Source organism: Scophthalmus maximus, chromosome 4 (genome assembly GCF_022379125.1).
Source record: "Scophthalmus maximus strain ysfricsl-2021 chromosome 4, ASM2237912v1, whole genome shotgun sequence".
In the NCBI taxonomy this organism is placed as follows: domain Eukaryota; kingdom Metazoa; phylum Chordata; class Actinopteri; order Pleuronectiformes; family Scophthalmidae; genus Scophthalmus; species Scophthalmus maximus.
In genome coordinates, this window is record NC_061518.1 from 1095846 (window position 1) to 1112500 (window position 16655).

A 16655-nucleotide genomic window follows, 5' to 3' on the forward strand; every position below is an offset into this window, starting at 1 on the left:
CCGGGGCGGGGCGCTTAAAAATAAAAGCATCGAAATCATAAGCGACCATTTTGATTTTTAATGTTCGGAACTGATGGATCGTTTTTTTCCCGCGTCACCGCGTGCGTGTTGTAAACCGATTCAAGCTGCTTAATCGATCAGGTCCGATGAGAATATTTTCCTGGTGTGATCAGCTGATGTGTTTGATTAAATCACGAGCTTTTATTTCAGAAGCGAGACCACTTCGTTTCCGGTCTGTCTCCTGGCACCTTGGCACAGAGGGCGTGGTTCTCTGATGTCGACCGTCAGAGTGTGTGTGTGTGTGTGTGTGTGTGTGTGTGTGTGTGTGTGTGTGTGTACTGTGTCGATGTTATGAAACAGAATGTGATGAAAACTCAAAAACTCAGAGACAAAAAGAAGGCGGAGTCAGAGAGTCCGGATCACACAGACCAGGTCTGAATCTGAATCAAGCTGGCGGTTTAAAGGTCAAAGGTCACGGCAGATGCCATGTTTTTACTCTCTAATAAAACTTCAATGACTTAACAAAACTTTTCACAGTATTTAATCACAGACACTTTATAAAACCAGACTAAGTGAAGTCACTGCTGAAGTGTATGAAGCATGTATTCTCTGTACTGACCAGCAGAGGTCGACTATGAGAACGTGACTCTACTTCTCATTTGATTCAAAATGTCAGTAAAACATTTTCCTGAGAAGTGTCTATGGTTCAAATATCTAGTTTCAAGTCTTCAATACATGATTCATTTAGAACATTACGATCCATTTAGAGTCAACTAGAATAATACACCAGATGTATTGAGGCTGCTCACGCTAGGTTGACCGGTGGAAGAATATGATCTGCAAGATGGCTAGAGGCAACATCACGAACTGCTAATGCTAAAGTTAACTGTCTGCCGACACACCTGCCGTCGTCGCGTGGATGCTAACTGCTAAAGCTAAAGTTAACTGTCTGCCGAAACACCTGCCGTCCTCGCGTGGATGCACTTCCTCTGCTGCACTGGAAGTTTCTGGTTTCTTTGCTTCTTCGTACTATCTCCAACATTGAATTTTGTCATGGTAATTTACTGGATCTTAAAACTGTTCCAAGCAGATTTAACTTGGTTAGTTAACTTGGTGTTTACCTGTATAACCTCCGCCCACGCTCAAACCAACCTAATTGGTGTCATCAGAATGAGACTTTCACTTCGCAGGTGACCATCAGAATCACCGGAATGTGACCATCATTTTCTTTATGAGACATGCATAAATATTCATTATCTATGACAACTTCTGCTTCCAGAGGTCTCTGATGTTGTCTCTCAGGTGCTGCCTTTAAACCTCAAACCTCAAGGTGATTGATGGAGAAATTATTATCCAAATTATGGAGCTTTACAGACATTTTCAAAGTCGCTAATTGATATTAAAGCTGAAATTATGGGGCGAAACCTTCTTGGGGGGAAAAAAGAAAAGGAAATCACAAGGTTTTAAGAAGTGAGTGGTTCATTCCCTATTAAATTTTTCACGAGACATTCATACTATAATTCCAGGAATCTCCAGGATTGGCTGAGCTTTTTCTGCACTGAATGCTGATTGGCTGAAATGTGCCAACATGACGCACCGAACTGACTCTGGCCTTCATTCACTCGTTGCCATTGAAACACGGGTAACAAGTTCAAAGTGTAATCCTCATGACATCACGTTGTGAGCATTTTTCTTTGATTCCTCTGATCCTGTGACATCATGGACACGGATCAAGAGAATCTCTACAAGCATGCGACCCCTCACTGCCTGTTTGAAGTCTGTTTGAAGTCATCTGCGACAGTTGCAAGATGAACTCTGAGGACAACACCACATTGTCTGTGAAGACTTTTGCACTGCGACGCAACTTCTGGAAAGACCAGGAGGCCTCGGAGGGGGAACCAGGGCCTTTGAAGGAGAGGAAGAACTCAAAGCTCCAACACACAGTGGAGATGGAGACCCAGACCGCGGATATCTGGCAAGAGATGGAGGCTCTTCAGAAAATCCATCAGCAAGCGATACAGACCTCGCAGGCACATGAGCTACAGCTGAGGATGGAGCTCGACAACACCAGGAAGCAGAAGTCTGAGGCTGAGGACAGGGCGCAAGGGGCTGCGCGAGACAGGAACCTTGTAGGGCAACAGATGGAAGTGTTGAGGGAACAGTTTGACTCCCACCTTGCTCAATGTGAACAGAGGATGAGACAGAGGGGCCATTTGTTGCAGCAGAGGTTCACGGCCGAGACCAAACTAAGAGAGACCCTGGACGATATGACCCTTCTGAGGAGTCAACTCGTCAACGTGGAGAAATTGCTCCAAGAGGAAAAACTGCAAAGTGACATGAACGAGATCAGAGCCAACGCCTACGAACTCAGGGTGGTGAAACTGAGGGAGGTGGTGAGCGAACATCGCCAGCAAATAATGGTCCTTGAGAAGAAACTGCTGAGTCGGGAGGACAACGCAGCCGCTCAGGAGCAGAGCTCGGGGAGTGGCGCTCAGGAGCAGAGCTCGGGGAGTGAAGCTCAGGAGCTGAGCTCGGGGAATGAAGCTCAGGAGCAGAGCTCGGGGAGTGAAGCTCAGGAGCTGAGCTCGGGGAGTGACCCTCAGGAGCAGAGCTCGGGGAGTGACCCTCAGGAGCAGAGCTCGGGGAGTGACCCTCAGGAGCAGACATCACCGAGTGCCACTCGGAAGCAGAGCTCGCCAAGTCACGCTCAGGGGCAGAGATCACAGAGTGCCACCCGGGATCAGAGATCAGAGCAGAGATCACAGAGAGCCACTCGGGGGCAGAGGTCAGAGCAGAGATCACAGAGTGCCACTCGGGGGCAGAGATCGGAGCAGAGCTCGCCAAATAAGCCCAGGAGGCATTCCCTGTGGTTGGTGAGACTGTTGATCCCAGAGCGACCAGCCAGGACCAGGAATACTTCCTAATGTTCCATCCTATCCTGACTTCCTCAGGTCCCATCCTGTCCTGACTTCCTCAAGTTCCATCCTGTCCTGACTTCCTCAAGTTCCATCCTGTCCTGACTTCCTCAGGTCCCTCCCTGTCCTGTCCTAATCCCCCTACATGTTCATGTTTCCTCCGGGTGTTTTGGTTTGTCCTGCAGTAAAAAAAATATAAATGAATAAATAAATAGATAAATAAATGTTCATTTCTGCAATTTCAAAAGTTAGTGTAAACGACTGAAGAAACAAAAAAACGTTTGGAATTTGTATATGTCATGGTCCACCAGGATCATGAACTAATTATGGACTTTGAAAAGACTTGTGGATTTGGTTTCTTCGTGGCCTCGACTACCCTTCATTGTGTGTCTCGTGTTCTGTGCATCTTGAGTTTGGAAAAAGTAGATAGGAAGGACAATTGGACCTCACCCTAGCTCTTATCATGGCTGCTGAGGAAATACTTCCAGGTCATTTCAAGATTTAGGAAACTTCCAAAATGTCATATTTGACCACGCCCCTCGTTTCAGATTTCTAGTAAACTTGGTGGAAGGATGGAACGTGGACCACGACAGAGTCCATGAAATGTCGGTGTGGATCTGGACAAAGGGGGCAGAGCCAGGAATGTTTAATCTCTTTAACATTAGGTTTTCTAACATTAAAATTTCATGGATCTAGATGAAAACAATATTTATTGACTGATTATATTAGTGAGACTTGATCCAAATAAAAATATGGATTTAGTGTTTTCTTGAGGAAACGTCTGAGCTTTGATTTCAACTGTAAATAAAAATCTAGGATCTTTGGTCGACAGGTGGAACTCGGGTTCTGCTGCTCGTCTTACATCATGTGATGTCCGACCCCCCCCCCCCCCCCCGACATGACACAGGATGACAAACATGTTCATCAGCTTTAACAGTTGAAAAGCCCTTTCTTTTTAATTAGATGAGAAGCTTAGTTGAAATAAACATTTTTTATAAAGCTCATATTTCGAAGTCTGACACCGAGCAGCAGCGCGACACCGTAACAGGAAGTAGAAACAATAAATAAGTCAAAACTGCATCACTGTTAAAAAAAATAGCACATATCCAGAGGTGTCATGGTGACACAGGCAGACTGATATTCATATTACTCATTATTCATAATATTCTGATGAAGAGACGATGAGGTCGCTCACTATTGGTCAAACTTGTGCGTGTTTGCAGAGAATGTTTTGTCACGTGACTCACACAGCTTCCTGCAGAAGCCCCGCCCCTTCTACATCATCATTAACGCAACAGACAGGTGAAAACAGGTGAAAGACCCCAGCAGACGGAGGGGGGAGGGGCTGTGATGGAGCTGGTCCAGGTGGGCGGGGCCTCGGGCTCCGGCAGCAGCTTCAGTCCAGATCCTGAATTCGACGGCAGATTTCAGCCGTAAACTCTGAACACTTGGAGTTTCCTCCCAGATCCTTAGTGAGCACCTGTGACGAGACACCTCAGTCAGGGTTCACCATCATCACCATCATCATCATCATAACCCCGCCCCCCCCTCCCGCTCTGTGAGTCCAGTCATGTGTCTTCTCACCTTTTTGTCTCTGATGGTGTCGAAACACGCTGTCTGGATCTTGTTGCCGTGGTCGTGGAGACCCATGTGACGCAGCATCATGACGGCGCTGAGCAGCAGGGCGGTGGGATTGGCCATGTCGAGGCCGGCGATGTCGGGGGCGGTGCCGTGGACCTGTGGGACACAACAAGACACAACTAGTTAACCGTGCTTCCGTTCACTGGTCGCCTTCATGTGATTGGTCGTTTCCCGCTATTAAAAGAGCAACGAACCGATTCGAATATGGCGACTCCGTTGGCTCCGATGTTCCCGCTGGGCGTGACCCCGAGTCCCCCGATCAGACCGGCACACAGGTCACTGAAACACAAGACGTCAGCGTCTCCACGTTAACGTCCTCCGCTCACGGCCGCCGACACGTCTCAACTTTAACATGAACAACTCACCTCAGAATGTCTCCGTACAGATTCGGCATCACCAGGACGTCGAACTGGGTTGGATCCTGGACCATCTGGAAGACGACAAGGACGTCAGCGAATAAATTCAGAGACAGACAGAGACACCGATCCATCTCACAACTGCAACACGCTGTGTCACTCGGTGAACTCACGTTGAGACACACGGTGTCCAGGTACATCTCAGTGAAGCGGACATCTTTGAAGTTCTCTGCAACCTCACGACACTTTCTCAGAAACAGACCGTCTGACATGCGCCTGCACAGAGAGACAGGTAGGGGGAGAGAGGTAAGTGATACAGCTGTGACTCTCAGAAAAGACGCGTCTCCTTTCCTAATGACAGTTTGAATTATTGAGACATGTTGGACTGAAAATGTCAGGGACGACCAGCTGCTGGTTTCTGTCTCACATGGAGACAAAGTGTGTTGGTTCATTAGCTGCTTCAGTTCTCAGGAGTTGGGATCATCTCTGAATGTCCTGTCCCCTGTCCACTCTCTCCTTTCTCCCATGTCCTCTCTCCGCGGTCTTGCCCTCTCTCTTCCCTCCTCTGTGTTTCTGACCTATTCATCCCCAGAACTTTAATAAAATTGTTTGAGAGTTAAAAGCAGCAGCTTCTGAAACATTATTCAAACACTGATGACATTAAAGACGACATCCTGTGGCGGTTGATCGCATCATCATCTCATTCTGCTGTCTGATTGGCTGCTGTCACACACACACACACACACACACACACACACACACACACACACACACACACACACACACACACACACACACACACACACACACACACACACACACACACACACACACACACACACACACACACACACACACACAAACACACACACAAACACACACACACACACACACACACACACACACACACACACACACACACACACACTGCCGTGGCACCCACATGATGTTGGCCTTGTGGACGGCCGTCACGCTGCTCCGCTGGTTGTTCCTAGCGTATTCGAAGGCGTACTCCGCGATGCGCCTGCTGGCGTCCTCAGTGATCAGCTTGATGCTCTGAACCACACCTTCCACGATCTGCAACAACAAGCAAAGAGACGCTTTCAGATCAAGACATACTAGGAACGGACACCGAGGACACGACCCGGTCTGAGAGGACACTTCAGGACTGAAGACAGAGGACCATATAAACGGCGACTGTACATTTAATTAAAATTTCACTGACTGAAGAGAAACAATATAAAAAACTGTACATTTTCCTGAACTGTAACAATTTCCATGAAGGCGAGTGAAGTGACGAGAGACAGGAAGTAAAGAGAAAAGGAGGGAAAAACAGAAACAGAAGGAGAAAATTGGTTTGATTACGGATACGGACGTGTCCACGAACTCTGGGAAGACGACTGACAGCTGAACGATGTGTGCGACTGGATGATGTCATCATTCACACACTCTGTCAGCTCTCTTTGGCTAGGTTACTCCTAAGCTACGCTAACTGTTTCCCCCTGCTTCCAGTCTTTGTGCTAAGCTTGGCTAACAGTTTCCCCCTGTTTCCAGTCATTGTGCTAAGCTAACAGTTTCCCCCTGCTTTGAGTCAATGACTACTTCCAGTCTTAATGCTAAGATAGGCAAACCGTTTTCCTATGCTTCCAGTCTTAGTGTTGTTAAGCTAATCTAACAGGTTCCCCGTTTCCAGTATTTGTGCTAAGCTAGGCTAACAGATGGGCTAATAGTTTTCCTATGGTTCCAGTCTTAATGCTAAGCTAGGCTAACAGTTCCTCCCTGCTTCCAGCCTTAATGCTAAGCTAGGCTAATAGTTTTCCTATGCTTCCAGTCTAAGCTAGTTTCTGAGCAGCTCTAACGCTTTCCAGGTCTGAGCTGGTCTCATCCACATCAGAAGTGGGCGGGGTCAAAAGGTGAGGTTCATGAAGCGTCAGTCATTTTGAACGTCTGAGCTTCTTCCTCCTTACCCTGAAGATGGACAGAAGCAGAGCGTCCTGTGTGCAGCCGCTAGCTAACCTGCAGGAAGAGAGGCGAGGAGGTACAGCATCATCACTACTGCTTCACACAGGTGTCACCTCCTTGGACGAACTGACCCTTTAACCGTCGTTTTTCACTGTGTGTTAGATCTAAATGCGTCTGACCTCTCGCAGGTGGCGTGCGTCCTGCGCCTGATCCACTCACCACGTGTTCGATGCCACTGTACTCGCCCTCCGTGTTCTCCCGGATGGTGACCAGGTCGACGTCGGTGTACGGAGTCTTGTAGCCCTCAATGGAGACACAGGGGCGCACGTTGGCGTAGAGGTCAAAGGTCTTCCTGAGCAGCAGGTTCATGGAGGGATGCCCGGCGGCGATGGGCGTCTTCAGGGGTCCTGCGGGACAAAGGAGGTTCCACTGGTGACGTGGGTGAAGACTTAAAAACAAACACGAGGTGAAAGGTCAAACAAGCAGCGTCGTCCACACTGACCCTTCAGTCCAATCTTGCTCTTGTCCATCGACTCTTTGGCGTCGGGGGGAATCATCCACTTCCCGCCGGGTCCTTTTATCGCCGTCACGTTTCGCTCCTCCCAACTGATCGGAGCCTGACGGACAGAAAACATCGTCTAACACCGGACGACAGACAAATGACAAACGTCCATCAGACGCTGATCACACTCACGTTCGCTGCCTCAAAGATCTTCATGACTGACGAAGAGATCTCAGGTCCGATCCCGTCGCCTGGGATCAGTGTGACTGTCTGCATCTGTGGACGGACAGAGAGACAGAGACAGATATAGATTATAGACTGACATCAGGAGAACAGTGTTGAGTCATGTTACTCTCTCTGAGTGTGTTGTGTCGGACTGACCCTGAACTACTCACCCCTCTGGAGAAGGAAGCTGAGGACAGAGCGGGTCTCCTCATGGCCCCGCCCACCACCTGGGACAGCTGCAGGACACACACACACACACACACACACACACACACACACACACACACACACACACACACAGATTAAACAAACATCCTCCTTCACTTATCCGGTTGATAATCACATTAACCATTAAGCACACACCTATATCAATGACCGGGAGAAAGTTTGACTGATATCATCAGAACATAATCTGTCATATTTCACTTCATCATAATAATACTCTTTTTTTGTTTTCCTCTGATTCAGTTCAGATTGATGTGGCACGTGAATGTGACAGAATCAGATCAAATCAATTGGCATTTTATTATTATTTTGAAATGAATGACAAGAGGTCGTGTGAGCCGAACTGATCACCGGGACCTCGGCTCCGTTCTGAGCTGCTCACTTGCTCTCTACGACGTTTGGATTTTTCCTAACATGCTAAGAAACCTTAAATTGGCAAATTTTCAAACGCGGTCTGGTGTCGGCGTCTGTATCGGGGGAATATACACCCGCATCCTCGCAGAACCGATGACACCGGGAGGTTCCGTGACGGCGATTAAGGAACGTGGGGGATAAAGTCGAGACTGTCCAGTGAAGATCCATGACACACACACACACACACACACACACACACACACACACACACACACACACACACACACACACACACACACACACACACACACGACTGTCTCTCTGAAGGACACACAGCTAACCGGCTAACTGCTAACCGCTAACATGCTAACGACTTGTGATTAAAAAAAACATTCAAGAGAAAGTTACGCAACCTCATAGACACAACGACACTTCCGCTCTCACACACAAACACACACAACTCGGACAGCAACAGTTTCATAACCGTGTTATTGATTTAAACACGTTCACGCATCATCTTCTCACCATTGACCTCCACGCGCAGCCTGCCATTCTGTGTCCGCTACAAAGATCCTCTGAGGGAGCAGAGCGCTCACTTTGACGCGATCCTCCAACAACCCGGAAATACAAGTGCCGACAGACGTCACATTATATGTTACAGGATACAACTTTGCTGAATATAAGAAATGAATGTAAAATATTTCGATTTTTAAATGAATGTAATTTTATTCTCTAATAAAGCATCTGATCATTTTTGTCAGAAACTATATTTTTGTCCATGTTCTATCCTTTATATTGCACATTTCAACTTTTTATTTAGTTTCCTGTATATTTCACATACTGTACAGTATTTCCTTTCTATTGCACATTTTCAATTCATTATTTTTATTTAGTTTCCTGTATATTTCACATACTGTACAGTATTTCCTTTCTTTTGCACATTTTCAATTTCTTTCGCTTTTCTATACCGTGTGGTTTTGTCTTACTCTTACTTTTGCACTATTTATTGTACAAATCTTATTTTTTTGTTTGTTTTTTTGTTTTGTACTTATTGCACCGTGGGTCCGAGATGTTGTTATTATTATTATTATTATTATTATTATTAATAAACAGTTTTTCAATTCCTCTGTATGTCTGGAACAATATTGCAGGAATTGACAATAAAGTTGACTAGACTTGACTTGTTGATCATTGACTATTTTTACTTCTTATACATTTTAAATCTTTATATAAATATTTAATCTCTAAAAATGTTTATGTGAAATATATATTTTACACTAAGAACCTTGGTTATGTTAGACTTTAATTTGAAGGACATTGTAGCTCATGTGACTCTGTCATGTACTAGACGATCTGTGGTGCACATCAAAGTGGGTTGACGGTATTTGGCGGCAGGCTGACGTCAGTACAGTGAATACTTTTTTACTTTTTTGGAATATTTGTAAGACATTTTTTAGATTTTAATATTGATTGAATATTTGTGAATTTTTGTAGGAATTTTTTTGGGGGATACTTTTGACTATTTAAAAAATATTTTTGAAAAAAATTGATATTTTGGAATGTTTCAAAAATATGTTTATACTTTATTTTCAACATTTTTAAAAATGTTTTTGGTTTTAAAAATAGCTGGAATCATTTTCTTTATTGAATGTTGTTTGTTGTTTTTGTATATTTTTGTTATATTCTTTTTTTGAAATACTCCATTATACGTGTAAAGGAGTATACGCAAGTAGAAGTAACATTGTAGCACAAAAATGGACAGTAACAGTGTGGGAAGATGAAACGCAAAATCAGAATCAAATATTGAAATAAATGTGACACATCCTCTGTGCTGCCTTCAGGAGCCGTCGGGAACATCAGTCTCTGAGTGACACAGTGCTACTGTACAGTCCGGTTTAATTTAAAATGTATATTCTTCTGTATTGCCTCACTGACATATGTTCACTGTGTGATTTGTCACCGACGGACCACGCGGGTCACCTGCGGTCAGGTGACCTGCAGCGACCAGACAGAGCGTGGAGATCAGCTTTACGCTCAGCACCTGAACGCAGCACGCCGCTCCCCCGCACCGCACCGCACCGCCTCGTCACCGCCGGAGCGTCACATTCCCCTTCTCCTCTGCAGCCTCAGAGCTCCGAGGCGAGTCCAGGAGGAGACCCAGGACGAGGACGAGGACCAGGACCAGGACCAGGACCAGGACCCGAGCCGGAGCCGGGGTGAGGACGTCCCGGCCGCCGGAGCAGGAGCATGTCCTCCTGAGCGGGTTGACCCGGACGTGGAGTGTGATGCCGCCGTGTGATGGGAGAATCAGCCGAGCAGGATGGGCAACAAGCAGACAACCTTCACCGACGAGCAGCTGGAGGCGTTTCAGGTGAAGAGCCGCAGCGTCCATCCCGCACACACGAGCACGGTGATTAGACCAGAGGCGGGACGATGTTAGAGATGAGACCTCTTCATCAGGACCACACGCGTGTCTGTGATTGGTCAGCGGAATCAGAACGGATCAGATCAGAACAGATCAGATCTGATCAGAACAGATCAGATCAGAACAGAACAGAACAGATCAGAACAGATCAGATCAGATCAGAACAGAACAGAACAGATCAGATCAGAACAGAACAGATCAGAGTAGTGAAGAACAGATCAGATCAGAACAGATCAGAGTAGTGAAGAACAGTTCAGATCAGATCAGATCAGATCAGAACAGATCAGATCAGAACAGATCAGATCAGAACAGATCAGAGTAGTGAAGAACAGATCAGAACAGATCAGATCAGAGTAGTGAAGAACAGAACAGATCAGAACAGATCAGATCAGAACAGATCAGAACAGATCAGAGTAGTGAAGAACAGATCAGATCAGATCAGATCAGATCAGAACAGATCAGATCAGATCAGATCAGATCAGATCAGAACAGATCAGATCAGATCAGAACAGATCAGAGTAGTGAAGAACAGATCAGATCAGATCAGATCAGAACAGATCAGAGTAGTGAAGAACAGATCAGATCAGATCAGAACAGATCAGATCAGATCAGAACAGATCAGATCAGATCAGATCAGAACAGATCAGAGTAGAGAAGAACAGATCAGATCAGAACAGATCAGAGTAGAGAAGAACAGATCAGAACAGATCAGATCAGAACAGATCAGAGTAGAGAAGAACAGATCAGATCAGATTGGAGGAGATGGGGTGGGTGTCTCTCCTGTTGCTGATTGGCTGAGCTCCAGCTCCTCTCTGCATCCTGCTGACTGATGGTGTGAAAGAAGATCCTCCCTGAGGAGCAGCAGCTCCGACTCCACCTGGATACACGTTCATCTGTTCATCTGTGTTCATCTGTGTGTTCACAGGACTGCACCTTCTTCACTCGGAAAGAAATCCTGCGGTGAGTTCTCAGTTCAGGTTTGAAAACAAATCTCACCAAACACCTTCGTCATCATCATCGTCAGTCAGAGTTAATCTCTGTAACCCTAAACTGACAGAGAACTACAAAACTACATCAGATACAGGAAGTATAAAGAACTAAAAACTACAAGATACAGGGAGTTTAGAGAATTACAAAACTACTACAGGTACAGGAAGTATTATAGGAAGTATAGAGTACTACAAAACTACATCAGATACAGGAAGTATAAAGAACTAAAAACTACAAGATACAGGGAGTTTAGAGAATTACAAAACTACATCAGATACAGGAAGTATAGAGAACCAAAAACTACATCAGATACAGGAAGTATAGAGAACCAAAAACTACATCAGATACAGGAAGTATAGAGAACCAAAAACTACATCAGATACAGGAAGTATAGAGAACCAAAAACTACATCAGATACAGGAAGTTTAGAGAATTTCAAAACTACATTAAAGACAGGAAGTATAGAGAACTACCAACTACACTAGGTACAGTCAATCTTACAGGAAGTATAGAGAACTACAATACTACATCAGATAAAGGAATTGTAGGAAACTACAAAACTTCATCTGATACAGGACGTATAGAGAACTACAAAATGATTCAAAGGATAAGTCCACATGTTTGTGACGTGTCCATATGAACAGGTTCGACCTCTGTGTTGTAACGGTGGATGTGCAAGTGTGGAGTCAGCTGTGTCGTACAGATGTGTGTGTGTGTGTGTGTGGTCAGCTGTTTCATACAGATGTGTGACCTCTAACCTCATGGAGACGGAACAAGGTGCTGACCTGAGGACAGTCTAGGTCACAGCTCAACATCTGGAGGAGCACGATGCGTTCACTTACAGTTGTACTGGACGTGTTTGAAGGGAACCAGTGACTTGTCTCCTCGTCTCCTCGTCTCCTTGTCTCCGCCTCCCGTCTGCCTCGCCTTCTCGATGACGTACAGATTTAAATTACCGGCGTGTCAGGTTTGCGGCGTGTTTGTTCCTGGTGTCGATTGTTCCGTCGGAGCTTACCGGTCACGTGACGGCATCCGATTTATGACTCTTATTATCGTATTACTCTTATTATCGTATTACGAGTTCATGATGAACACGGGTCGCGAGAGCTGCTGCTTCCGGTCATTCATCAGACCAGTGTTTGATATCGATGAGTTCTGAAAACACCACGAACGCAACGTGAGATGTTCAAGGACCCGACAGAATCTCACGGACACAGACTGAGTCTGACCTGAACACGTTTAAGTTTCCTTCAGTATCACAGTGAGAGCAGTACTGACCTGTTACTGACAGATGAACAGACAGAAGGACAGACGGACAGATGGACAGACGGACAGACAGATGGACAGATGGACAAACAGACAGACAGAAGGACAGACGGACAGACGGACAGATGGACAGACGGACAGATGGACAGACGGACAGACGGACAGACGGACAGACAGACAGATGGACAGACGGACAGACAGATGGACAGATGGACAAACAGACAGACAGAAGGACAGACGGACAGATGGACAAACAGACAGAAGGACAGACGGACAGATGGACAGACAGACAGACAGACAGAAGGACAGATGGACAGACAGACAGACAGAAGGACAGACGGACAGATGGACAGACAGACAGACAGAAGGACAGACGGACAGATGGACAGACAGACAGACAGAAGGACAGACGGACAGACAGGCGGACGGAGAGACCTGATAACCTGATGTCCGTCCTCTGCTGCAGGTTACATGGCAGATACCGTGAACTGGCTCCACACCTGGTTCCGCTCGACTACACCAACAACCCCGACATCAGGGTTCCTCTGACGCTCATCACCTCCATGCCCGAGCTGAAGGTAGAGAGCCGACGTCCGTCCTCACCCGCGTCTCACCACCACGTCTCCGTGTCTTTATGAGACATCATATCAGATATCAGACAGATGTTGTGTGTGTGTGTGTGTGTGTGTCCGTCCCGACAGGAGAACCCGTTCAGAGACAGAATCGTGGAGACGTTCTCAGAGGACGGTCAGGGGAACCTGAGCTTCAACGACTTTGTGGACATGTTCTCCGCTCTGTGTGAAACGTCGCCCCGAGAGCTCAAGACCATCTACGCCTTCAAGATCTACGGTAACCACGCGTTGTGTCACGTGTTCTTGTGTTGTTGTCTCACCACCGAGGTTCCTTGAGCAGCCGTGTCGTGGTTCTGCTCCAGACTTCAACAGGGACAACTTCATCTGTAAGGTGGACCTGGAGAAGATGCTGAACAAGCTGACCAAAGGCGAGCTGACGCCGGAGGAGGTCACGCTGGTCTGCGACAAGGCCGTGGAGGAGGCCGACCTCGACGGCGACAGCAAACTGTCCTTCGCCGACTTCGAGAACATGGTCTCCAAGGCCCCGGACTTCCTCAGGTAAACGAAGGTCGTTTTCATGGATTTATCGCTCGGCCGGTCGACGATTACGCTGCGGTCATCATCGGTGTATAGGGTACACGTGTGTGTGTGTGTGTGTGTGTGTGTGTGTGTGTGTGTGTGGGTGTGTGTGTGGGTCAGCTGAGTCCTCGGCCACAGAAGCAACAGAGCAGCTCGATCAAACTCGTTTTACTGCCGACGATTCATCACAGTTTCATTCATCCCAACCCAAGCAGAAAGAACGGGGGGTGGAGGGGGTGAGAGAGAGGGGGGGCCAGGTCATTTAACTGTCCATCACGTCGGAACGCCGCTCACAGATGAGATAGAAATGATGCTACAGGGTCCTTGTTACCATGGCAACCGGTGTAGAGAGGCTTAGGAAGTTATAATATACAATATGATTCACTATGCAGCCATGTCATCCAAAAGAAAACATCAGACAGCCAATCCCAGTTGACACTGGGCAAGGGGGCGGGGTTCTGACAGAGAAGGGGGCGGGGCCTATTCCACAGTTCTGGATCTACAGTAACTCATGTTCTCATGTCGTCCACAGTAACTTCCACATACGAATATGAGGAAAGATGTCGGACCCCCCCTCGACCCAGTGCCTGTCTCACCTGTGGAGAGTCCTCTTCTCCTGCAGAACCGGAGACCAGACTCTGGTCTGGACTATGGTCTGGACTCTGACATCTGGTCTGGACTCTGGTCTGGACTCTGGTCTGGACTCTGGTCTGGACTCTGACATCTGGTCTGGACTCTGACATTTGGTCTGGACTCTGGTCTAGACTCTGGTCTGGACTCTGACATCTGGTCTGGACTCTGACATCTGGTCTGGATTCTGACATCTGGTCTGGACTCTGGTCTGAACTCTGACATCTGGTCTGGACTCTGGTCTGGACTCTGGTCTGGACTCTGACATCTGGTCTGGACTCTGGTCTGGACTCTGGTCTGGACTCTGACATCTGGTCTGGACTCTGGTCTGGACTCTGGTCTGAACTCTGGTCTGGACTCTGACATCTGGTCTGGACTCTGGTCTGGACTCTGACATCTGGTCTGGACTCTGGTCTGGACTCTGACATCTGGTCTGGACTCTGGTCTGGACTCTGACATCTGGTCTGGACTCTGACATCTGGTCTGGACTCTGGTCTGAACTCTGGTCTGGACTCTGGTCTGGACTCTGGTCTGGACTCTGGTCTGGACTCCGACATCTGGTCTGGACTCCGACATCTGGTCTGGACTCGGACAGCAGACATTTCAGTTTATGCATGAAACTTTTCTCTTTATGAGCGAGGAGGAAGCCGACTTCAGCGTCTCCTGTGGACGCGCGGGGGCGTTGGGACGCTGCCGAGCGTCTCTGTGACTCTCTGAGACTTTTTTTTAAACAGAACAGATTTAAAAGGGCAAACAGTGAAGAGCTATGCAAAAATCTTTCCTCTCTGACGTGCATGTAGTAAACTGCTTGTAGCCGTCGTGACTTTGTACGTGTGTGTGTCGTGGTGAACGTCGTGCTGCACAATGACAATCACAGTTACCTGTAGCTCCACTGATGGAAGGGCTCCGTCGACTCACCTGTAAACTTCGGCTCTTTGATAAACTTTCACCTCGTCGCCACAAAAAAAACGTTTTTGTGGCTCCGGCCGAATAAAGAGATTTTTTTCTGTTTCTCTTCGCTCTCCGAGGCGTTTCTTATCTCGCAAACTGACCCAGGTGCCGAGATTGGTCCTGTATCATGACATGACATCATCTTCTATATCATGACATCATCACCTGTATCATGACATCATTACGTCCTTTAACTGACTCCCCAGAGGACATACGAGGACGCCCACAGACACACGGACGTCCTGTGGAGGAGACGCTCAGTATCAGATGACGACATTCATCCATCCACATATCCATCCATCCTTTCACTCATTCATTTGTTCATGTATCTATCCATACTTTTATTCATTCATCCATCTATTATCCATCCATACAAACTTTAATTTATCCATCCATAATTCCATTCATCCATACTTTCATCCAGCCACCCATCCTTTCATTCATCAAATTGTTCATTTATTCATCCATTTATTCATCCATCCATCCATCATTTCATTAATCCAGTTGTTCATCCATCTATTCATCCAGCCATACAAACTTTCATCCATCCATCCATTAATTTACCCGACGACGAAAAGTTGCTCATCTGATTTAATAAAATTAGATCTATTGTTTCTGTTTCTTATATCTAAAAAAAGAGAAAATTATCAGGCTCTTTAGATTCTGGACCACGCCCCCTAGTGGACGTTCTCTGTGTTTCATGGTTCTATCTTCACTCTCTGCTTCTTGCTCTGCCCCCAGACGAACACACACACACACACACACACACACACACACACACACACAAACACACACACGCAGTTCCCGTCACTCTCAGGCGGGTCGATGTCATCTCTGTCGTCTCGTCTGGTGAGACCGTCGATAAGTTCTCAGCTTCAGTTTCACACGAATCAGATCAGAGCCACTTATTTCTGCTCTGTGATTGAATCAACACAGACAGGAAGCGGAGTGTTGACGGATCATCATCATCGTCATCATCGTCATCGTCATCGTCATCATCATCATCATCATCATCATCATCATCATCATCGTTGTCATCATCATCAGCATCATCAGCATCAT

The 16655-nt window shown here is 46.7% G+C and overlaps 2 protein-coding genes and 1 long non-coding RNA gene across 3 annotated transcripts; 2 read left to right on the forward strand and 1 right to left on the reverse strand.

The window, feature by feature from the left end:
• Nucleotides 1-3835: 3835 nt before the first annotated feature.
• On the reverse strand, nt 3836-8848 carry LOC118301990 (isocitrate dehydrogenase [NAD] subunit alpha, mitochondrial). The gene is made up of 11 exons (XM_035627757.2): nt 8706-8848; nt 7772-7837; nt 7569-7652; nt 7377-7491; nt 7094-7281; nt 5856-5989; nt 5086-5188; nt 4922-4986; nt 4751-4835; nt 4500-4652; nt 3836-4395 (listed from the first exon to the last, which is right to left on the reverse strand). Exons 1-11 carry the CDS (start codon nt 8730-8732, stop codon nt 4312-4314), a joined length of 1104 nt encoding a protein of 367 aa, XP_035483650.1. The 5' UTR covers nt 8733-8848; the 3' UTR covers nt 3836-4311.
• LOC118302012 lies at nt 6253-7199 on the forward strand. The gene is made up of 3 exons (XR_004790428.1): nt 6253-6383; nt 6781-6950; nt 7063-7199. It is a non-coding gene; the product is annotated as an uncharacterized LOC118302012 (long non-coding RNA).
• Nucleotides 8849-9797: 949 nt separating the features above from the next.
• LOC118302002 (calcium and integrin-binding family member 2-like) lies at nt 9798-14739 on the forward strand. The gene is made up of 6 exons (XM_035627779.2): nt 9798-10551; nt 11531-11565; nt 13328-13439; nt 13563-13710; nt 13796-13991; nt 14545-14739. Exons 1-6 carry the CDS (start codon nt 10501-10503, stop codon nt 14564-14566), a joined length of 564 nt encoding a protein of 187 aa, XP_035483672.1. The 5' UTR covers nt 9798-10500; the 3' UTR covers nt 14567-14739.
• The last annotated feature ends 1916 nt before the right edge of the window (nt 14740-16655 follow it).